The sequence below is a fragment of the Erpetoichthys calabaricus genome, chromosome 2 (assembly GCF_900747795.2).
Source record: "Erpetoichthys calabaricus chromosome 2, fErpCal1.3, whole genome shotgun sequence".
Lineage (NCBI taxonomy): Eukaryota > Metazoa > Chordata > Cladistia > Polypteriformes > Polypteridae > Erpetoichthys > Erpetoichthys calabaricus.
Window position 1 is genome coordinate 334554118 of NC_041395.2, and position 24785 is coordinate 334578902.

The following is a 24785-nucleotide window of genomic DNA, read 5'->3' on the forward strand; positions in this document are numbered from 1 at the left end:
TCTCTGCTTGCTTTTCATTACAACTGACTTCTCAACTTCTACCCCCGCTTCTTTCTTGAAAAATGCCAACCTGGTGCCATTCACATTATGAGAGGAACTTTTCTAATTATTCCCATATTTTGGAACAAATTGAGATCAAGTTTTGTTCATTTATTGATTGACACAGTAGATCTCTGTGTGTTTATCGCTTCCTTCATCTTGAAATCAAAGGCAGGATGGCCTTCCTGTTAGTGCTCAGTGTGACCCTGAGAAAATCACATCTCCTGTCTGTGCTTACATTGTAAAAAACAATTGTACTGTATCAGTTTATCAGTCAGTTAATCAGACTTCATTTTATACAGTGCTAATAGCAACATCAAATCAATCAAATCAAAATCTGTATTGTCATTGTAGCAATGAGACATTGTACAACGAAATTTTAGGTGCAATTTGTAATACAGTATGTAACATACATAACCTCTTGGATTATCTATCTTATAGAGTAGTTTTCTCTATCAGTCTCTTAAATGGCGCCTTATTCCTGTCTGTCTGTCTGTCTGAAATAATGTCTTGGATTGTCTTGGATCTATCTATCTATCTATCATATAGTGCCTTTCACTATCTATCTATTATATAGTACCATTCATATCTACAGTATCTATCTATCTATTATATAGTGCCTTTCACTATCTATCTATCTATTATATAGTGCCTTTCACTATCTATCTGTCTATCTATCTGTCTTATAGTGTGTTTCAGTATCTATCTATCATATAGTGCCTTTCATTATTTATCTATCTGTCTATCTTATAATGCCTTTCATTATCTATCTATCTATCTATCTATCATATAGTGCCTTTCATTATCTATCTGTCTATCATATAGTGCCTTTCATTATCTATCTATCATATAGTGCCTTTCATTATCTATCTATCTATCTATTATATAGTGCCTTTCATTTCTATCTATCTATCTATCATATAGTGCCTTTCATTATCTATCTGTCTATCATATAGTGCCTTTCATTATCTATCTATCTATCTATCATATAGTGCCTTTCATTATCTATCTATCTATCTATCTATCATATAGTGCCTTTCACTATCTATCTATTATATAGTACCATTCATATCTACAGTATCTATCTATCTATTATATAGTGCCTTTCACTATCTATCTATCTATTATATAGTGCCTTTCACTATCTATCTGTCTATCTATCTGTCTTATAGTGTGTTTCAGTATCTATCTATCTATCTATCTATCATATAGTGCCTTTCATTATTTATCTATCTGTCTATCTTATAATGCCTTTCATTATCTATCTGTATATCTTATAGTGTGTTTCATTATCTATCTATCTATCTATCTATCTATCTATCTATCTATCTATCTATCTATCTATCTATCATATAGTGCCTTTCATTATCTATCTATCATATAGTGCCTTTCATTATCTATCTATCTATCTATCTATCTATCTATCTATCTATCTATCTATCTATCTATCTATCTATTATATAGTGCCTTTCATTTCTATCTATCTATCTATCATATAGTGCCTTTCATTATCTATCTGTCTATCATATAGTGCCTTTCATTATCTATCTATCTATCTATCTATCTATCTATCTATCTATCTATCTATCTATCTATCTATCTATCATATAGTGCCTTTCATTATCTATCTATCTATCTATCTATCTATCATATACTGCCTTTCATTATCTATCTATCTATCTATCTATCTTATAGTGTCTTTCATTATCTATCTCTCATTTAGTGTCTTTCATTATCTATCTATCTATCTATCATATAGTGTCTTTCATTATCTATCTCTCATTTAGTGTCTTTCATTATCTATCTATCTATCTATCATATAGTGTCTTTCATTATCTATCTCTTATATAGTGTCTTTCATTATCTATCTTATAGTGTCTTTCATTATCTATCTCTCATATAGTGTCTTTCATTATCTATCTATCTATCTATCATATAGTGCCTTTCATTATCTATCTATCTATCTATCTTATAGTGTCTTTCATTATCTATCTCTCATTTAGTGTCTTTCATTATCTATCTATCTATCATATAGTGTCTTTCATTATTTATCTATCTTATAGTGTCTTTCATTATCTCTCTTATATAGTGTCTTTCATTATCTATCTTATAGTGTCTTTCATTATCTATCTCTCATATAGTGTCTTTCATTATGTATCTATCTATCTATCTATCTATCATATAGTGCCTTTCATTATCTATCTATCTATCTATCTATCTATCTATCTATCTATCTATCTATCTATCTATCTATCTATCTATCTATCTATCTATCTATCTATCTATCTATCTATCATATACTGCCTTTCATTATCTATCTATCTATCTATCTTATAGTGTCTTTCATTATCTATCTCTCATTTAGTGTCTTTCATTATCTATCTATCTATCTATCTATCTATCTATCTATCTATCTATCTATCTATCTATCTATCTATCTATCTATCTATCATATAGTGTCTTTCATTATCTATCTCTCATTTAGTGTCTTTCATTATCTATCTATCTATCTATCTATCATATAGTGTCTTTCATTATCTATCTCTCATATAGTGTCTTTCATTATGTATCTATCTATCTATCTATCTATCTATCTATCTATCTATCTATCTATCTATCATATAGTGTCTTTCATTATCTATCTATCATATAGTGTATTTCATTATCTATCTCTTATATAGTGTCTTTCATTATCTATCTTATAGTGTCTTTCATTATCTATCTCTCATATAGTGTCTTTCATTATCTAGATAGATAGATAGATAGGCACTATAGACTATAGACTATATTAACTAGATAGATAGACAGATAGATAGATAAATCTAAAAATCTAATCTAATCTTATCAAGATTCGTTTCTCTCTCTTATGCAGTCCATGATTCTCTGTTTCTGTCTTTGTAATCTCTTAAGCAGTGCCATTCATTTCTATGTGTCTGCCTTATATAGAGCCTTTTGGCCTATGCCTTCTTTACAGTGACTCTCTCTTCTCATTCTCTGGAAACATGTTTCTGTTTATTTCAGTGAACGTTATTTATTTATTTTTTTTATACGAAACTTTGTTTTCCATTTTCTTCACTGTACTGACAAATCAAAGAAGTAAAACAAGTCTTGAGCCACACATCTAATGTAACACGCGGCACACTCCACGCGCAGGCTTACGCACTTCCTCCGACGACAAGGGAGAAGGTGTAGATGGCGTCTGCATGGTTATTGGAAGCCGTGCACTTGTAGTTGTCTGCGTCGTCTGCAGTGATGGCCTTTAGCTGTGGAAAAAGAAGAAAATAAAGTTTAATGTTGGCCATGACGTGAGCATGTGTGTGCATGTGTGTGTGTGGTGGTCCTGACATTCACCAAGGTATCTTTAAATACTTAATACAGTGCACCAGCAGAAGTCTGGAAGAGTTTAGGACAGGGGTGTTGAACTCCGCGTCCTGGTGGGCCGCAGTGGCTTCAGGTTTTCATTCTAACCCTTTTCCTAATCAGTGACCAGTTCTCGCTGCTAATTAACTTCTTTTCCATTCATTTTAATAGCCCTTGCTTTTAAGGATTCAGTCTTCTGAATTTATTCTTTTCTTCATTAAATGGCAGCCAAACAGAAATGAGATGAGAAACGAGTTGACAGATGACCAGCTAAATTAGGGCTTCAAACTCCAACCAATCTCTTAATGAGAAGCCGATTCTTGCTGTTAATTAAACTCGTTATTTAATTCCATGGCCTGTTGCTGCTCTCATTCTGCCACAGCACACATTTCCAAAACTGTTAATTTTCTGTTTTTTTCTAAGAACTCCTTCTAAATGTTTTGGTGACCTGAGCCATCAGCACAGGCGAGCTAGTCATGTGGCGGCTCATTTTGTGTCTCGTTATTGTTTGGCAGCTAATTAAGAAAAAAGAGACAACTAAGGGGCCTGAGTCAAGTCGGAGTGGTGGCTCTGAGGCTAGGGATCTGCACTGGCAATCGGAAGGTTGCCGGTTCGAATCCCGTAAATGCCAAAAGGGACTCTGCTCTGTTGGGCCCTTAAGCAAGGCCCTTAACCTGCAATTGCTAAGCGCTTTGAGTAGTGAGAAAAGCGCTATATAAATGCAAAAAATTATTATTATTATTATTAACTCAGTTAGGATGAAGGCAAAAGAAGTTAATTAGAAGCAGAAACAGGTCAGTAGTTAAGAAGATGGTTAGAATGAAAACCTGCAGCCACTGCGGCCCATCAGGACCAGAGTTTAACACCCATGGTTTAGGGCAGGGGTTTCCATTTTAACCCTTTTATTAACGAGTGCCCTGCTTGTGCTGCTAATTAACTTCTCGTGATTTCATTTTAATTGAGTTGCTTTTTTAAGATTTGTTCCCCGGAATTTCTTCATCGTTCCTCTGAATCGCTTTGTTTCTTTCCTTAAATGGCACCCAAACAGAAATTAAATCTGAAGTGCGGGAGCCAACAGAAGACCAACTAAGTCAAGGCCTCCAACTCCAACCAATTTCACTCCAACCAGTTGCTTAATCAGGCGCAGAGTCTTGTCGTTAATTAAACTCGTTCTTTAATTCCATGGCTTGTTGCTGCTCTCGTGGTGCATTAGCAGACATTTCCGAAATTGTAGATTTTCACTTTCTAAGAGCAACGTTGTGGACCTGAGCAGATTGACATTCCTGAGACCTTCACCTTTCTTTATTTTCAGATACTGTATGATGGACAGCAGTTGCTTTGACTCATTTTGTATCTCATGATTGTTTGGCTGCTAATTAAGGGAAATGAAAAAATTGAGGGGTTTGAGTCTTCAACAGCAAATCATTTAAAATTAGTTTAAGTCACTAAGTAAGAAAAGGGTTAGAATGAAAGCCTGCAGTCACTGGGGCCATCCAGGACCCCAGTTTAACACCCGTGGTTTAGGAGAAAAGGGAGTAGATGTGCCATGGGGTCTCATGCAGAAGATTAATGAGCAGGAGAGAATAGCAGAGGAGTGGAGGTGCAGTGACATTTGTACCCATCTGTAAGGAGAAGGGTGACATTCAGGACTGTGGGAACTGTAGAGCAGTGTTTCCCAAACTCACTCCTGGGGGATCCCCTGTGGCTGCAGGTTTTTGTTCCCACCAGCTTCTGTTTTTAATTGGACTCCTGGGCTAATTAAGTGTTGTGTTATTTCCCAAGTTCTGTGTTTTGGGAACAATATAGAAATTAGAAAACTAAGTTTGGTTAAAATGTACCAAGCAGTAATATGGGAGTAATGTATTTTTTTAAACAATATTTTCATTCTACTTTTCCAGGTGTTCTAATTGTTTAATTAATCCATTATTTACTAATTTGTAGGTCTGACGCTAAAATATTTGCGGCCTTTGATTATTCAGTTTTGTTTTCCTGGGTGTCTGCTCCAAGTCAAGTCAAGTTAAGTTGGGGAGCATGCACTGGTACAGTGTGTTGCCGTACCCACTACAGAAGAAACAACTTGGGATCCCGGTTGGCAACCCCCTAGGCAGACATGCAGTCCAGTCCTACCCTCCGGAAATGACCCTCTATCTGCCTCAGCCAGGTGTTACGTGGGAGACCCCTTGGCCTGGTGCAGACACTTGGGTCCCCAACAATGAGGATCTTATGAGCTGGATCACCCTTGGGGAAACGCACCACATGGCCGTAGCGCTGTAACTGACGCTCCCTCACAATGCAGGTCATGTGCCTCATTTGGGACTTCCATGAGCAACACAAAGTCAAACCAACGGTACCCAAGAATTTTCCAGAGAGCCAAAGGAGTCCAGTCTTCATCTCAGGTCACTGGATAGCGTCCATGTCTCGCAACCATATAGCAAGACAGGAAGCACCAGGACTCTAAAGACTTGGACCTTCGTCCTTTTGCATAGATATCGGGAGCACCACACACACCTTTTTAGCGACCTCATGACCCCCCCCATGCTCTCCCAATCTGTCTACTGGACTTCATATTTTTAGCAAGCTGGTGTTCAATAGACAGCATTCCCAGATTGTTCAGTCTTTCCTGTCTCATAGTAGAACGCTAACTTACTGAATGATCTTTCCCCTTCACATACAGACACAGGAAGACAACGTAAAGCCACACAAAGTTCTCCAAACATTCCCTCCAATCCAAGAGAGTATATCGCATTCAAGAGATCAAGAGCTCCCAAACCACAATCACGTTCTTGATGTGAATCGCCTCATCTTTCAAATGATCTGACAGATCCTTTGAATATTTTGCATCTAAATTTGCACAAGAGGCTGAGAGCTTCTCCGTGCTCATGCTCCTGAAGTTTAAAATGGCGACATATGTTGTTTAGGCTTTCAAAATGACCGGACAATTCTGAAATGAAGGAATCCATCGTAATGTGAAATGTGCCTCTTCTGAATTTTACTTCTGGATCTTGGGATTCCCGATCATCTGCTTCCGCATCAGATCCGTGAGACTCAATAAGACGACTTGGTCTTTTGTGATGCTGACCTGATCTGAACACTGCAGGGATTTCCTTTTCATTTGCTGCAGCTTTAGTGAGCCTCCCACTATCTGGGCCCCTGACAAGTGCCATGGATGCCTCCCCGTGGCAGTGGCTCTGGCCCTGACACCTGTTATTCTGTTCACAAAGGTTCTGGCATTCCTAAAGTTCAGTTCTGGGTTCACAAATGGCCAAAACAAATCAGCTTTCTCAAGAAATGTGTCAGTCTATTGAGGAATGAAGGTTACTCCTTGTGTTAAACTGTCAAGAAACTGAAGATTTTGTACAAAGCTGTCCATTACTGTCTTGAGAGAAGAGGGCCAACTGGATCTAACTGGTATAGAAACAAGAAGGGGAAGGTCGAAATGGACAACTGCATAAGAGGAGAAGGATATCAGCATGTGTGGTCTGAGAAATAAACACCTTACAGGTCCTCAGTTAGCGTCTTCACTAAATACACACTAGATACCAGTGTCATCTGTAACAGAGAAAAGTTGTCAGACGAGGTGGAGCAGGACAAAGCGGCGTCCCAACTTTTTTTGGAAATGGGTGTTCTAAAGTTGGCTTCAAATTGTTGGGGTTTTTGTATTTCTTTCAAAATTTGAACACAAAGCAAAACACCAGCAGCCATTCCACCTGCACCTCAGAAGCGGTCGTCCACCTGAACCTAAGCAGGTTTGGGCCCAGCCAGTACTTGGATAGGAGACCATCTAGGATAAGCTTGGGTGGCTGCTGGAAGAGATGTTGGTGAGGCCAGCAGGGGGCACTTACCCTGTGGTGTGAATTTGGATCTGTATTGCCTCACCCCATGCGACACTGTGCTGTAAAAATTGTGCTATCCTTTGCATGAGACATAAAACCGAGGTCCTGACTCTCTGTGGTCCCTTCGTAAACAGAAAGGTATACCCCGATGTCCTGGCTAAATTACCCACCATGGCCTAGTCATTTTGGACCGCCCTAACTATCCCTGTATCTAATTGGCAATCTCTCTCACCCTTTACCACTTAATGGCTCATGTGTGATGAGCGTCCTGGCACAATAAGTGGCTGCTGTTGTATCATCCAAATGGGTGCTATACATTAACGGTGGCTGATGTGGCACACTACTCACTGAGGTGCTTTGAGCAGTGAAAAATCACTTTATATCATTATTATTATTATTATGAGCAGCAGTATGATTTCATGGCAGGAAAGAGCACCACGGATGAGATGTTTGCACTGATGGTGTTGATGGAGAAGTATAGAGAAGGTCAGAAGGAGTTGCATTGTGTCTTTGTGGACCTGGAGAAAGCATATGGCAGGGTGCCTCGAAAGGGGCTGTGGTATTGTATGAGGAAGTCGGGAGTGGCAGAGAAGTATGTGAGAGTGGTACAAGATATGTACAAGGGAAGTGTGACAGTGGTGAGGTCTGCGGTAGGAGTGATGGAGGTGGGATTACATCAGGGATCTGCTTTGAGCACTTGCTTATTTGCAATGGTGATGGACAGGTTGACAGACGAGATTAGACAGGAGTCCCCGTGGACTATGATGTTTGCTGATGACATTGTGATCTGTAGTGATAGTAGGGAGCAGGTTGAGGAGATCCTGGAGAGGTGGAGATCTGCTCTATAGAGGAGAGGAATGAGGTTCAATAGGACCACCACGACAGAATACATGTGTGTGAATGAGAGGGAGGTCAGTGAAAAGGTGAGGATGCAAGGAGTTAGAGTTGGTGAAGGTGGATGAGTTTAAATACTTGGGATCAACAGTACAGGGTAATGGGGATTGTGGAAGAGAGGTGAAGAAGAGAGTGCAGGCAGGGTGGAATGGGTGGAGAAGAGTGTCAGGAGTGATTTGTGACAGATGGATATCAGCAAGAGTGAAAGGGAAGGTCTACAGGACGGTAGTGAGACCAGCTATGTTATATGGGTTGGAGACGGTGGCACTGACCAGAAAGCAGGAGACAGAGCTGGAGGTGGCAGAGTGAAAGATGCTAAGATTTGCATTGGGTGTGATGAGGGATGGAGAGGATTAGAAATGAGGACATTAGAAGGTCAGCTCAGGTTGGACGGTGGGGAGACAAAGTCAGAGAGGCGAGATTGGGTTGGTTTGGACATGTGCAGAGGAGAGATGCTGGGTATATTGGGAGAAGGGTGCTAAGGATAGAGCTGCCAGGGAAGAGGAGAAGAGGAAGGCCTAAGAGAAGGTTTATGAATGTGGGGAGAGAGGACATGCAGGTGATGGGTGTAACAGAACAAGATGCAGAGGACAGATTCCGCTGTGGTGACCCCTAACGGGAGCAGCCAAAAGAAGAAGAAGAAGATTATTATTATTATTATGATTGCTTTTTGTCCTGCTTTTCAAACTGCAATCAGTTACAGGTCACCTCAGTACATGGTGAACGTGCTGGATGCTGGATGATCCGGCAGTTTCTGTTCCTGTCCATCTCAATTTGTGCCCAGGTGGTTCTTTGATATTGCCGTTTTGATGCGTTTCATTTGAAGTGTCTAAACTCCTCAGATTTCCAGAAGCTGTCGTTCGGCTGAATGAGATTCATTAATTGCCAGGAGCGTCTGTCAGATCAGACTACAAAGAGAGAGAAGCTGAGCCCCCATCGAGGCTTTCATGTGTCATCATGTAATGCAATACTGAGAGTCCAAACTGTGTGACCCCCCAGACATACCTGGAACATAATCACACTCCTTTGAGCAGGAATAATCAAAGGCTTCAGGGCGGATTTGCTGGAGAAACCATCGGCTCCCACAAGAGTCATTTGCAAGTGTGCGATCAATGCGAATTGAAAAGTGCAGGAAATTTGCCTTTCTTCGTAACGCATCAATCAGCGTTGGCTCCTCTCAAATTACTCGAGCGTGTTCTGAACGTGCCGTTACCAACGGATGATTTTTTTTTAAGTGTGCAAGTCTAACAACATGCTGGCACATTTTTTTTCATTCTGTGTTAGAGTTACTGAACCAGATGGCATGAGTTAATTCAGATAGCATGAGCTGATTGATCAAGACAAGTCTATGCTGCAAACGCTCCGGGCTCTGCTGAGACATGGATTGTATGTTTGTATCACATCGGTTTACACAATGGAAACTCGAGGAGTGGAGTCGTTACCTGAGAGACACTCAAATTGCATGACACGCCCACTGCAAGACACGCCTACTTGATAGTCCTCACAACTCTTGAGTCAGAAGACCACCCCACAACCCTAACCTTAACCAGAGGGTTAGGATGTTTAATGAAAACGACGTGTGCGATACGTCTTGAAGTGAAACAGACACAAAAGAGTGGGCGTATCATGTAACATCACTGACGTGTAATGGAAACGCTGGTAAACGTCATCAGATGTTTGCAATTTGATTGGCTCCCTGACAGAGTGGAGGTCTGCATCTGGACCCAATAGGATCGATCCATTCCACTCTCTCAACGAGTTCAAAGGCTGAGTGTGACGTAGATGGGATGGGAATTGACTTCCCTAATCTGAGGTGGCCTTCCTCCTCTGGAAAACAGCTTTGGTATTACAGCAGCTGACCGTGTACCATCAAGCCATGATCATGGGTCAGATTATAGGCGATGGTGAGACTGCCCACCAAATCAGTGCACTATGTTTGTACCAGCTACCAGTGGAAGTACAGTAAAGCCATCTCATCAGGCTTTTGATTTGTGATCAATCTCCATCCTTACGTATAGAAAGTCTAAGGGTGATGAGTGCTTCAAAGAAAGATAAAAAACTCTTAAGGTGTGTCAGCATGGCATTGGACTGTTAAAACAAGCAGCTTAAATGACCTGGAATTCTGGGTAACCATGTCAGTTTTTGAGAAGGGTTGCAGAGCTTTTCGATTCAAAAGCTCCACTGGAATGCCAATTGGATTGCATGTTTACGTCACATGATTCTCTTCTTTTTTCAGCTGCTCCCGTTAGGGGTCACCATAGCAGATCATCTTATCCTTGTCCTTGTCATCTTGTTCTGTAACACCCATCACCTGCATGTCCTCTCACGCCACATCCATTAACCTTCTTTTAGGCCTTCCTCTTTTTCGGCAGCTCTGTCTTTAGCATCCTTTATACTCAGCATCTCTCCTCTGCACATGTCCAAACCAACACAATCTCGCCTCTCTGACTTTGTCTCCCAACAGTCCCACTTGAGCTGACCCTCTAATGTCCTAATTTCTAATCCTGTCCATCCTCATCACACCCAGTGCAAATCTTAACATCATTAACTCTGCCACCTCCAGCTCTGTCTCCTGCTTTCTGGTCAGTGCCACCGTCTCCAGCCCATATAACATAGCTGGTCTCACTACCGTCCTGTAGACCTTCCCTTTCACTCTTGCTGAAACCCGTCTGTCACAAATCACTCCTGACACTCTTCTCCACCCATTCCACCCTGACTGCACTCTCTTCTTCACCTCTCTTCCACAATCCCCATTACTCTGTACTGTTGATCCCAAGTATTTAAACTCATCCACCTTCGCCAACTCTACTCCATGCATCCTCATCATTCCACTGACCTCCCTCTCATTCACACACGTATTCTGTCTTGGTGGTCCTACTGACCTTCATTCCTCTCCTCGACAGAGCATATCTCCACCTGTCCAGGGTCTCCTCAACCTGTTCTCTACTATCGCTACAGATCACAATGTCATCAGCAAACATCATAGTGGTGGTCCTATTGAACCTCATTCCTCTCCTCTATAGAGCATATCTCCACCTTTCCAGGGTCTCCTCAACCTGCTCCCTACTATCGCTACAGATCACAATGTCTTCAGGAAACATCATAGTCCACGGGGACTCCTGTCTAATCTTGTTTGTCAACCTGTCCATCACCATTGAAAATAAGAAAGGGCTCAGAGCCGATCCCTGATGTAATCCCACCTCCGTCACTCCTACCGCAGACCTCACCACTGTCACATTTCCCTCGAACATATTCTGTACCACTCTTACGTACTTCTCTGCCACTCCTGACTTCCTCATACAATACCTCAGCTCCTCTTGAGGCACCCTGTCATATGCTTTACACCACAAAAACTCAGAGGAAGGTCTGGCGTGACATGCCCACTATAACACAGTCTTCATCACTCATAAATTAGATGACCCTCTCACAACTCTAATCTTAAACACAGTGTGAGGATGTCCTATGACAGCGTTTCTTAACCTTTAAGTATTTGCAACCCGAGTTTTCATAACAGTTTTAATCGTGTTTTTTTGAAACCCTAATAAAATTTATTCCTATATTTTTTGCTGCCGATACACCGCTACAAGTTTAAAACTTCCCTACGAATAGCGAAATTACGATACATATGGCAACATTTGCGCCCCCTTTTTGTTACTCTAGGGGGGCGTGCCCCACAGTTTGAGAACTGCTGTCCTATGAGAAAGACATGTGTTTTGATTTTTTTCACACACAGTAAGTCCTGTATTATTAACCCTTAAACTGCCACGTACTTAGGGGTTAATGCACCCCTGGACGCCAAATATTTTTTTGCTGCACTTTTTAAGTAAACATCACAATTCACAAAGAAAATATGAAATTTTAATGGAACACTTTTTTTTTTCATGCAAAGACCATCACTCACTGCAACACTGATCATTTTACACACTGCCAATGAACTGTAAAAACTACTGAAAAAAACTACTGCAACAATCTATTGTCATATGAAGAAGGTGCCACTGACACCATTGATGAAATTCAGTAAATCACTGTGCTGACTACACTTGAACTGGCTGCACATAAGCACACAAAGGTAAGCGCTGATGCCTGCAGGCTAGTCTAGTGCAGCGGCTCAATCCCAGTGACAGTGATGCTGCAGTGCTGCAGGGGGCGCCAGTGGTCATGAGCTGGCTGCTCAACGAATATACAGCACGGACTGATCAGTTCCAGCATGCTGGCAAATTGCTCTGGGAAGCGACTATAGCCGGTTGCGGCGTTCAATGAATATACGTTGCCAAATATACTTGGCTCCAGTGTGCTGGCAAATTGCACTGGGAAACAACTTTAGCTGGTTAAAGAGTTCAGTGAATGTATGTTGCAGATTGTACTCGGCTCTGGCATGCTGGAAAATTGCATTGGGAACTGACTACAGCTGGTTCCTGCGGTTTAAGGATTAAGATTCTTTTTTTGCCCTTTTGTACACAAGCTGGGGGTTTATGGTCATCCCTCTTCTTGAGTAGCGTTTGTTACTTTATTGGGACATTTCTTTCTTGTTCAAGGTGTTTTTTTGGCTTACAAGTTACACGTTTTGGGCTTACATGCTTAGGATCTCCTAGTTCATGACACTCTCTTGTTAACACTTTGAATTCGAGGTACAAGTTAAGTCATATGTCACTGAGCCTGTCACGACTCAGCATTCGAGAGAACCTGTACTCAGTATACAACCACTGTAGACGCAGTGAGCTTTGCCAGCGCATCTCAGTCACAAGCTACAGTGCTGCTATCTATTGGAATTTTGTTTTGTCGCAGCAGCTTGCGGAAAGTAGCAAGTCTGTAGTGAAACAGTCAAAAAGAACTAAATTTGTTGCAGGATGAATATTTTGATGATACTGGCAGTGACCGAGGTCGTGATAGTCAGCTGGGTGATTGTGGAATCTGTAGGCTCTGAAATTGACGCACATCGCTACGCCAAAGCCTCTTCTTCATCACAAGGCATCCAGCTTGTCACGACTGTGAGGACGGCACTATATGGACTTTCTGTCACCCAATGACGGCAATCAGTGGCCGACTACCAAATGTATTGTGTGCAACAAGTGGGGCCAATGCCAAGAAACGCATTATATTATGCGGCACGTGTGCTTCTTTGCCTGCACTCTGTGAGGTGCCATGCTTATAGGACTCTCATTCAAATGTTGATGAATATCAAGTAATTAAGTGTCTTTACATTGTTGACTGAGCTACTATTGATAATAAAACATTTTTTACGACTTTTGATAGACTTCATTATGTATCATACTAGCTGTTCTGCTTGGCTTCACCCACATAGTAGTGAAACAGGACAAACTTTAAAAATCAATAAATAAACAGGTATCTCTAGGTAAGCTGTCTCGGATAAGCACGAATATATTGCTCCTGCCTGCGAACTATGATTCTTAGCTCAATGAGAGAAGTTGCAAAATCATCTAGAATGTTCTAGCAAATTCCAGAAAAAAACCTGATCTATATCCGTTAAGTAGTTCACTCATGAAAAGTGGACAGACAGACAGACAGACAGACAGAAGTTGGATTTTATATAAACTGTGTGTGTCCTGCGGTGGGTTGGCACCCTGCCCGGGATTGGTTCCTGCCTTGTGCCCTGTGTTGGCTGGGATTGGCTCCAGCAGACCCCCGTGACCCTGTGTTCGGATTCAGCGAGTTGGAAAATGGATGCTCAAAAAAATGAAAGGACCACTTTGAAAACAAATCAGATCTCTATGGGAAAAAAGATCCTGCCGGCTATCTCTACTGCTATGGACTGATATGGTGATGTGTTAGGAATGAAAGGATGGCAATGAAAAAAATCAACCGACAGAGAGAGGGCTGAATTCAAAGACAACACAAAAATCAAAGGGAAAAAATGATGCGGCAGGCAGGCGAGTCCAGTTTGCCGAAATTTCATTGCAGCAACTCCAAATCATACTCAGTAGATTGTATGGTCAAACCCCCCACTTGTAGGCATGCCTGACAACGTCCTAATGAGACGACGGATAGTGTCCTGGGGGATCTCCTCCCAGATCTGGACCAGGGCATCACTGAGCTCCTGGACAGTCTGAGGTGTCGGATGGACCAAAATATAATGTCCCACCCAGAGGTGTTCTATTGGATTGAGGTCAGGCGGGTGAGCGTGGGGGCCAGTCAATGGGATCAATTCCTTCATCCTATCGCCACATGAGGCCGGGCATTGTCGTGCACCAGGAGGAACCTAGAAGCCACTGCACCAGCATAGGGTCTGACAATGGGTCCAAGGATTCCATCCTGATACCTAATGGCAGTCAAGGCGACGTTGCCTAGCCTGTAGAGGTCTGTGTGTCCCTCTATGGATATGCCTCCCCAGACCACCACTGACCCACCACCAAACAATGTTACAGGCAACATAACGTTCTCTACGGCTACTCCAGACCCTTTCATGTCTGTCACATGTGCTCAGGGTGAACCTGCTCTCATCTGTGAAAAGCACAGGGTGCCTGCCAGTGGTGGACCTGCCAATTCTGGTATCCTATGGCAAATGCCAATCGAGCTCCACGGTGCCCACTAGAGGACATCGGGGTCCTCAGACCACCCTCATAAAGTCTGTTTGGTCAGAAACATTCACACCAGTGGCCTGCCTGCTGGAGGTCATTTTGTACGTTCCATCAGTGCTCATCCTGTTTCTCTTTGCCCAAAGGAGCAGATACCGGTGGGTCCTGCTGATGGGTTAAGGACCTTCTACAAGGGGTCCTGTCCAGCTCTCCTAGAGTAACTGTCTGTCTCCCTGGAATCTCCTCCATGCCCTTAAGTCTGTGCTGTGAGACACAGCAAACCTTCTGGCAATGACATGTATTGATGTGCCATCCTGGGGCAGTTGGACTACCTGTGCCACCTCTGTAGGGTCCAGGTATGGCCTCATGCACCCAGTAGTGACACTGACCGTAGCCAAATGTAAAACAAGTGACAAAACAGATGAGGAGGGAAAAACCGTGAGTGGCCTCCACCTATTAAACCATTCATTCCTGTTTTGGGGGTCGTCTCATTGTTGCCCCCTCTAGTGCACCAAAGCAGCTGAAACTAATTAACAAGCCCCTCTGCTACTTAACTGACAGGATCAATAGCCCACAAGTTTAATTGACTTGATGCTATACTCGGATTAAAAAAGAGTCTCTTTAATTTTTTTGAGCAGTGATATATAGAGAGTAATAAATGGCCCAGCAGTCAAGGTGTTAAGAGAAAGCATTTTTATGAATAATACATCTTTTTGCTTCTAAAGATTCTATGTTTGGCTTTTGCTTGACTAGCCTGGGGTTTGATGGTGTCCCTACTCCTCCCCCCTTCCTTCTAGTGGGCATATTTGTGGGACCTTATGCTTAGGATACCCTTAGTAGTTCATGGCCCTTTTAGGAGCCCGCACATCCATTCCGCCATGTTTATGACTCCTAATCACAACAGTTGAGCTGTGAAGATGTGTGTTGTGGTTGTTCTATTAGTATGGTGCCCATTTTGCCAATTATGAGGATCTTGGTGATCACAATCCTAAAGTTGTGCTGGAGACAGAAATGATACTTAGTGCATTCCTCCATAGTGCTTGGAGTGGGAGTGTCCTCATCCAGGAATAGGGAGTTGCTAGGCAACAGCAGGGGGCGGGTCCCTGTGTAGTGTAGTGTGGGGTGGTGTTTCTGCAGAGAAAGCTCTGTAATGTCCACAGCAGTCTGTTGTGGTGTGTCTGTGTATGGAGAATCTGCGGCCTGTCAGAAAAAAACATAACAAACAGAACGTCTTTCACAATGATGTGAATGTGAGCCATAAAATGGAATTTGATTTACCAGGGTACTATCGATTACTTGCATTACACAGCTGCAGAAAACATACCAGAAGTGTGAACATGGCTTTACTGAGCAATGCCCCCTGTTTTCCACACCAAAAAACTCTTTTTAGTGATTTCAGGTTTGCATGCAAAACTAATTTTATTGTTATTTTTGCAAATAGAATGTCAGCATCTGTCAGTGGACCCAACCTCCAAAACGGCGCTCAGCCATAAAGTGCTTCTCTGATTAAGCCTCACTGGTGGGGTCTCCTGTAGATGAGCGCACCTTACCTTGAGGACGTACTGCTTGTTACTGCTGTCAAAGAAGGTCTTGGCTGACTCCTTTATGGGCTTCCCACTTTCTCTGCTCCAGGTCACCGCTGGGGTTGGGTTGCCGCTCACTCGAGCTTTGAAGGACACTTTGGGTTCTCCTGCAGGAAGAGCAATGTGTGTATTACTTACATGAATTAAGAATTAAGAGATACAGAATTACTATTTGGTGTTTAATACTGAAATTCATTATTTTTAGGGCTGCGGTTCAATTAAAAAAATAAATTGCGATTAATCACACCAGGAAAATTTTTAATCAAAATTAATTGTGTATTAAACACAATTTATTGTATTTTCATTAAGCATATTAAGATTTTTCAACAAAACAGAAATAACACACTGATTAATTTCTAATAAAAAAACAATGCATGGACTGTAGGATCAAATACCACGAGGGAGGACTTGGGATGTGAACCACAGACTCATTACTGGGAGGCAGCAACGCTACCACTGTGCCACCCGTAGGCTGATGTTAACCTGCAATAGACACAGTAATTGGTTTCTAAAGTATTATTCATGTTTTACTAAGTACATATTTTCATTATAATATTGTTACACCATCCTTATGTCAACAGGGAAATATCCATTAGGAAATAAAGGCTTAAATAAGGTTGGAAAATGCCAAACCCACATAGATAGACAGATAGATAGATAGATAGATAGATAGATAGATAGATAGATAGATAGATAGATAGATAGATAGATAGATAGATAGATAGATAGATAGATAGATAGATAGATAGATAGATAGATAGATAGATAGATATGAAAGGCACTATATAATAGATAGATAGATAGATATGAAAGGCACTATATAATAGATAGACAGATAGATAGATAGATAGATAGATAGATAGATAGATAGATAGATAGATAGATAGATAGATAGATAGATAGATAGATAGATAGATAGATAGATAGATAGATAGAGTGAAATGCACTATATAAGATAAATAGATAGACAGATAGATATGAAAGGCACTATAAAATAGATGATAGATAGATAGATAGATAGATAGATAGATAGATAGATAGATAGATAGATAGATAGATAGATAGATAGATAGATAGATAGATAGATAGATAGATAGATATGAAAGGCACTATAAAATAGATGATAGATAGATAGATATGAAAGGCACTATAAAATAGATAGATAGATATGAAAGGCACTAGATAGATAGATAGATAGATAGATAGATAGATAGATAGATAGATAGATAGATAGATAGATAGATAGATAGATAGATGAAAGGCACTATATAAACAGTAGATAGATAGATAGATAGATATGAAAGGCACTATAAAAAGATAGATAGATAGATAGATAGATAGATAGATAGATAGATAGATAGATAGATAGATAGATAGATAGATAGATAGATAGATAGATAGATAGATAGATATGAAAGGCACTATAAGATAGATAGATAGATAGATAGATAGATAGATAGATAGATAGATAGATAGATAGATAGATAGATAGATAGATAGATATGAAAGGCACTATATAATAGATAGATAGATAGATAGATAGATAGATAGATAGATAGATAGATAGATAGATAGATAGATAGATAGATAGATAGAGTGAAATGCACTATATAAGATAAATAGATAGACAGATAGATATGAAAGGCACTATAAAATAGATGATAGATAGATAGATATGAAAGGCACTATAAAATAGATAGATAGATATGAAAGGCACTAGATAGATAGATAGATAGATAGATAGATAGATAGATAGATAGATAGATAGATAGATAGATAGATAGATAGATAGATAGATGAAAGGCACTATATAAACAGTAGATAGATAGATAGATATGAAAGGCACTATAAAAAGATAGATAGATAGATAGATAGATAGATAGATAGATAGATAGATAGATAGATAGATAGATAGATAGATATGAAAGGCACTATAAGATAGATAAATAGATAGATAGATAGATAGATAGATAGATAGATAGATAGATAGATAGATAGATAGATAGATAGATAGATAGATAGATAGATATGAAAGGCACTATAAAATAGATAGATAGATATGAAAGGCACTAGATAGATAGATAGATAGATAGATAGATAGATAGATAGATAGATAGATAGATAGATAGATAGATAGATAGATGAAAGGCACTATATAAACAGTAGATAGATAGATAGATATGAAAGGCACTATAAAAAGATAGATAGATAGATAGATAGATAGATAGATAGATAGATAGATAGATAGATAGATAGATAGATAGATAGATAGATAGATAGATATGAAAGGCACTATAAGATAGATAGATAGATAGATAGATAGATAGATAGATAGATAGATAGATAGATAGATAGATAGATAGATAGATAGATAGATAGATATGAAAGGCACTATAAAATAGATAGATAGATAGATAGATAGATAGATAGATAGATAGATAGATAGATAGATAGATATGAAAGGCACTATAAAATAGATGATAGATAGATAGATATGAAAGGCACTATAAAATAGATAGATAGATATGAAAGGCACTAGATAGATAGATAGATAGATAGATAGATAGATAGATAGATAGATAGATAGATAGATAGATAGATAGATAGATAGATAGATAACATGTGTACGCACATGAAATTGCTTCAAAATTAAGGAATACAGCATATTTTTTCTTTTGTAAATAATCCTTATTAAATCAAATAAGAATAAACTCAAACTTTAATATATTTAAACCGGTCACTAAGTGAGACCCAGGGGACAGGACAAGACATGACAATGACAGAGTCATTTAGGGTGCTGGACGTTCATCCACTGGTGACCTTCAAAACTCAGCTGGATGACGTTGTATGGGGTTGCTGATCTGTGAATGTCCTGCACCTGTCCAGAGGGTCAGTCCGGTCACACAGCTGCACCTTCCTACTTCATTGAGCCCCCCCCCGACCCCCCCCCCCCACTGAGCTAACTTCACTATTCTAGCAGACCACAGCATGGATTAATAATAAATTTCAAGTTAAGGATCTCAATGATCATCATCATGAAGGTTCAGAAATTGATAGATGTATCAATGGATGAGTGAATATAATGGACTGTTCCCAAAAGTGACAATTATGATAAAAAAGGGTAAAGGCGCCATAATTTAAAGGCTAAAAGATGTTAGATTTAACTGAAATAAACTTGAAAAAGCCACTGCTGATCATCCAAGCAGAACAGCTGAGTAGCCCTGGTGGGTTCAGACTGCGTGAAGGATGCCAGGTCATCAGCCTCTGATTTTGTTCTGACTTGACGATTGCCTAATGGGCAATGTCATAGGAAGGTCTGCTGATGAAAAGGTGCATGATGCGTGACGGGACCTCCTCGATTTGCAAGTGCTGAGTGCTGAAACTGCTCCCACACCAGCAGCAGAGGCGATGTCGGCCCACACCATGACACCCATTATTTTGGCAGTGGGCCTCTCTGAGAATATTGTCTCAGTTGCGCTTTTCACAGTTTGCTAGGGCTGCTTAGGAGACACCATTACAGTAGCAATGGGGTCTACATAAGAACTTTAGATGCCTTAAGGTTGGCTCTGTTAATCGGGGAGGTGGAACTAAAAGCCTGCAAAACAAAGGCACCACCCAGGATGGTTAGGTCAGAGGACAAGGCCTGGTAAAGAATGACATTAGAGATAAAAAAGAAAGAGAATGGGGGTCTCTACTCTCACCTATACAGGTAATGTCAAGACCCTGGACACAATTACTACTGGCATAACAATAGGGAGAGGGTCTTGAAGCCATACTGGTAATGCAATCTGTAGCCAATTTTATTATGCCTAAACCTACAGGATTTAATTTAGTGTAAATAATATGCTCGTGGTAATCAGGGGGTCTTGTTATTGTTGGCTGAATACTAAAATCTTACTCTGCTACTATGGAATATACAATAGATGGAATATGCATTCAATCGGCTATTGAGAATAATGTTACATATGCATATCTTAGATGGAAAAATGGGGAGTCATGGTGTCAGGAAAGGCATCTGACAGTAAAAATCACACAAAAAACTATAAAACATCAACCAAACATAGAAGTGAGAAAAGATGATGATGAAGAAGAAGATGACATAAAGCTTCATATATAGATATACACTCTGTAAAAAACCATGCCTCCTTGCACTAGAGACCATCAAATGGAGCTTTCAGCTATCGTGTGTCACACAGGGGCTCCTGGACATCGCCTCTGTGGCTCTGCTGAGGTAAGCGATTCCCCTCCGGGACGACAGGAGGCGCTATCACTATTTCCTCATTTTCAATGGCAGTTCTGAGTTGATGCCCAAAGAGGACTCCTAACCCCGCCCCAAAGTGGAGAGCAGGCCCCGCCCCCCCTTGTGCTTGGAGAATATAAAAATGGACAGTCCCCTTTATGCAAATCTGGTGTTCATTAGTCATTAGCAGTGGTGTGCCGTGCTGTGGTGTCCTTACCTGCGGGGGGCAGTACAGTCAGTCATACCGGTAATGCAATGTGTAGCCAAATGATTTTATTAAGCCTAAAATTACAGGATTTCAATTAGTGTACAAAACGTCTTGTGTTAATAGGGGGTCCCATTATTGTTGGCTGAATACTGAAATCTTATTCTGCTACTATGGAATATACAATACATGAAATATGCATTAAATCGGCTATGGAGAATAGTGTTACATATTCATATCTTACATGGAGAAATGGGAAGACATGGTGTCAGGAAAGGCATCTGATAGTAAAAATCACACAAAAACCTATAAAACATCAACCAAACATAGAAGTGGGAAAAGATGAAGAACAAGAGGAAGAAGAAGTAGAACAAGAAGATGATGAAAAGCTAATTGGAGCACAGCAATATAAATTAGAGCAACTAATAGTAATATTCAGGGTGCATTCACACTGGCAATTTGTCCGCATGTAATCTCCCAAAGCAGTGATGTGTGGTGAGGCGTTGACTACTTCAAAGTCAGATATACAAATATATAAACTCAAAAGAGTAGCTTATTGACCATTCAGATGGCAGCGTGCATATTGAGTACTGGTAGGGGCGGACTGGCCATTAGGGCATTTGGGCAATGCCCGGTGGGCCGCCGACTCTGGTCTGGTTATGGGCTGGCCGTTTCATGAAATAAATTTTATGTACTGGTTACTGTTTGACATTAAAATTAACTTTCTAAACTACCAAACATTATCTGTCCGGTACTGCGATTTATATAATCCTATATATACAATATACCGCATTACGTCAAGTTGTTTAAGTTGTCAGTACACAATGTTACAGTGAAAAATTTGGTCAAAACTACCTTTTAACCGATTTCTGTTTCGATACCCCTACACAGGGCCGGATTTATATGAAAAGAGGCCCTAGGCTATTCCACTTATGCGGCCCTTTCACCTTCCATTTTCAAGTTTGTAAATTACATGAGAGATAATAAAATACATCATTACTGTGATATATATCAATATGTTAAATGAAACATGTTGTGATTGGTACCAACCTGTGTGGAAAATTAACGCGTTGATCTTAACCAATACATTTTTATGTTTGTTTATTAGTCATATGCGTAGAATTTCTCCTTATTTTCGGTTCAGTGTTTTAGTGTTCACTGTTTTTAGAATAGTGTAATTTTAATTTTGCTAACAATTTGAATGTAGGCCCCTCTTGATCTTGAGGCCCTAGGCTGAAGCCTAGTTAGCGTATAGGAAAATCCGGCCCCGCCCCTACATTTCGGTTAGCATATACATTATTTCAATTTATCCATCCATCCATCCATTTTCCAACCCGCTGAATCCGAACACAGGGTCACGGGGGTCTGCTGGAGCCAATCCCAGCCCACACAGGGCACAAGGCAGGAACCAATCCCGGGCAGGGTGCCAACCCACCGCAGGACTATTGCAATTTATTTGATCTCATTTCTAGTATTTAAATTCATCAGATGGGACAACTGTGTCAACTTGCAAGTCTTGTAAAGAATGTCCTCTCTGCTGCTACAAGGTGCTACTGCGGTTGAACCTCTTAACTGATGCTTGGGCTTGTCTACAAGCTCCTGCTAATGCTGCCTGTGTCGCAACTGCAATGTGAAGGACCATTCTCTGCATTGAAGAGAGTCAAATGCCATCCTGAGAAGCACAATGACGCGAGAACATCTTGTGGCTTTCATGTTGATGTCGGTGGAGAAAAGTATCCTACACTAAAAGTATCCTACACTAAAAAACATCAAAATATTGATGTTGTTCATTCAACGTAAATTTTCTCTTTCAAGCAACTTAAGATTAGTCATTTAGTGTTGTAGCTTGAAATATTTGGTTTCAGATCACAATCAAAGTAAAAAAAAATCTTTGTACCAAAGTTATGGTGGAGGGAATAAACATAAAAATCCTATTTCAGTTGACCTAATATTTTAGGTTGTTCGTGTGCTGTGTGCGAGGGGCTGTTTGTATATTCTTCCGGGCGAACTTTCCAGCGTGCTGGCTTTCCAACTGCCAAAAAAGAAGAACACTTTCCTGAGTGGAGTGGATGTGGCTATACAGGTCTGGTCATTTTCAGCAGCAGACTTTTATAATGGAGGATTTCTGGTGAGTAATCCTGTTTCTCAACTGTTAATTTTAAGTATAAGAACTCATAATTAAACATACTTTCAAGAAAGCTGTAGAAACGCTTAATACTTTTTTGTTGTTTATTTAAGATTTACACTTCAAAATGCTTGTGTATTTGCACTAGATTTTTAAATAAATGTAGAAAGTACAGCATTGGAATGTGTTATGTTCATAATATTTCTAATAGCATAAAAACAGGTTACGACCAATAAACCATTTGTAACAACTTAAAAAAATAGATTTACTTCAGTATAAAACAAATTAATCACACCCAATCAGTCTAAATGATTTGCCTCAACTTAAAAATTGTGGACTCAATAAGATAAAAAGAATTATATTGTTTCCGATTGAAAATATTAAGTGTGAATCATTACCTTAATTATTTTAAGTTGAATGGAGGTTATACTTTTAGTATAGCCAAACTTGACACTAGCAGTATTGTTGATGATGTGGCTGCTAAAAGTAACGAACTGCGTAAGTTACTAGCCTACTAGGGTACTGGAAATTGGACATGACATTGACATTTGACATGTACTCTAATAACGTGTAAGACGAGTTACTAAATTTTTAAGTTTCATTAAATTTTATTTCAAAGCATGTCATCAAATTTTAAGCTGTGTCTAAACAACAGTGCACAGTATTAAGTTTGACAACCGTTTAGACAGAGTTTAGGCTTATAGCAAGTAGCGAGCTGCGCACTCGTCACAAATTTTAAGAAAATTACAATGAATAATGTCATGGACCGAGTGGGTCGACCTCGTTATCTCACTCGTTGAAGGAGACCCAGTCTGCTCCGGACTACTGGTTATGTTTCATATCTCATCAACATTCTTTACACACACACAGGTAAGATGCATATTTGGATGAGAAAGAACATTACATTTATAGCGGAGAGAGAGTGTGGAGAGCGCACATTTGCTCCTCACCCTCCATGTGTTCTAAATTTATCGTTGCAATTCCACAATTCACACTCATTCAATACAAGTGAAAGTATAGAGTGGTGCACAAAAGAACGGATTTCAATTTTGACCTTAATTGAAATATTTAGTTGTTTTTAAAAGATTCTAATTCTGATGCTTTAATCGACTTTAATACAGACTGTTCAACAGAAGGATAACAAGAAAAAGAAAAGAATATTTTATTTAAGGTCAAAAATTAAGTTTTTAGATATTGGATTTTTTTAGTCTGATCCCATTTTTTATAAAATTAAAAAACCGTTTATGGTCTTACATTTATTTGTAAATGAAGTCTATGCGCCTGTCCTTCTCCACGAAAATCTCTGTCACTTTCTTGTAAAAGTCCTCCTTATTTTCTTTTAGTTTTTAAAAATCTTAATCTTCCATTTTGGCAGTCAGTCGGAACAAAAAGTAAAAATAAACGGACCGCTGCAGTGCACTTGACTTTGTGATATTGCTAACTTATTGACGCCTCTGCGTAGAAGAACAGCAGCGACGAGTACCTGTTGGGCTCACATGCGCCCCCTTCTGGGCGGAATGGTACTGTCTGCCTCACCCTGTGCCTTTTCACTGAGGTTTTATGTCCGATCAGCAAGACTAAATATGTCACACACTCATTAAAGATATTAGTCAGACTGTGGAAAGTTAGGGTGTATAATAAACGCGTGTGCAAACATTATATTGGCAACATACAGAGAGACAGCAACAGGCACGTGCCAATTGCAGGCATCAAACCCGTGTGTGAGGGGGAGCTCAGTCCGAGGTGAGGGGAGGCTCGTCGCTGCCGCACCTCACGTTTCTCCACTGTATTGTAACAGGAAATGCGTAGATTCAGCGATTTTGACTATGAAAATGTTCAAAATTATTGGAATCATACAGAAAACAAATTTATAGCACAGAACAGTGGACACATATAGATAGATAGATAGATAGATAGATAGATAGATAGATAGATAGATAGATAGATAGATAGATAGATAGATAGATAGATAG

At 40.0% G+C, this 24785-nt stretch overlaps 1 protein-coding gene across 2 annotated transcripts in view; it reads right to left on the reverse strand.

Annotated features, from left to right (window-relative positions):
* The window catches only part of LOC114645641 (immunoglobulin superfamily member 22-like), a 207265-nt gene that overhangs the window by 152187 nt on the left and 30293 nt on the right, over positions 1 to 24785 (reverse strand). For both annotated transcript variants that reach the window (XM_051923400.1, XM_051923399.1), the window contains exons 4-5: positions 16210 to 16349; positions 3203 to 3302 (exon numbers count right to left, since the gene is read on the reverse strand). In XM_051923400.1, the coding sequence (XP_051779360.1) occupies positions 3203 to 3302; positions 16210 to 16349 (240 nt within the window). The remainder of the gene's footprint in view (positions 1 to 3202; positions 3303 to 16209; positions 16350 to 24785) is intronic.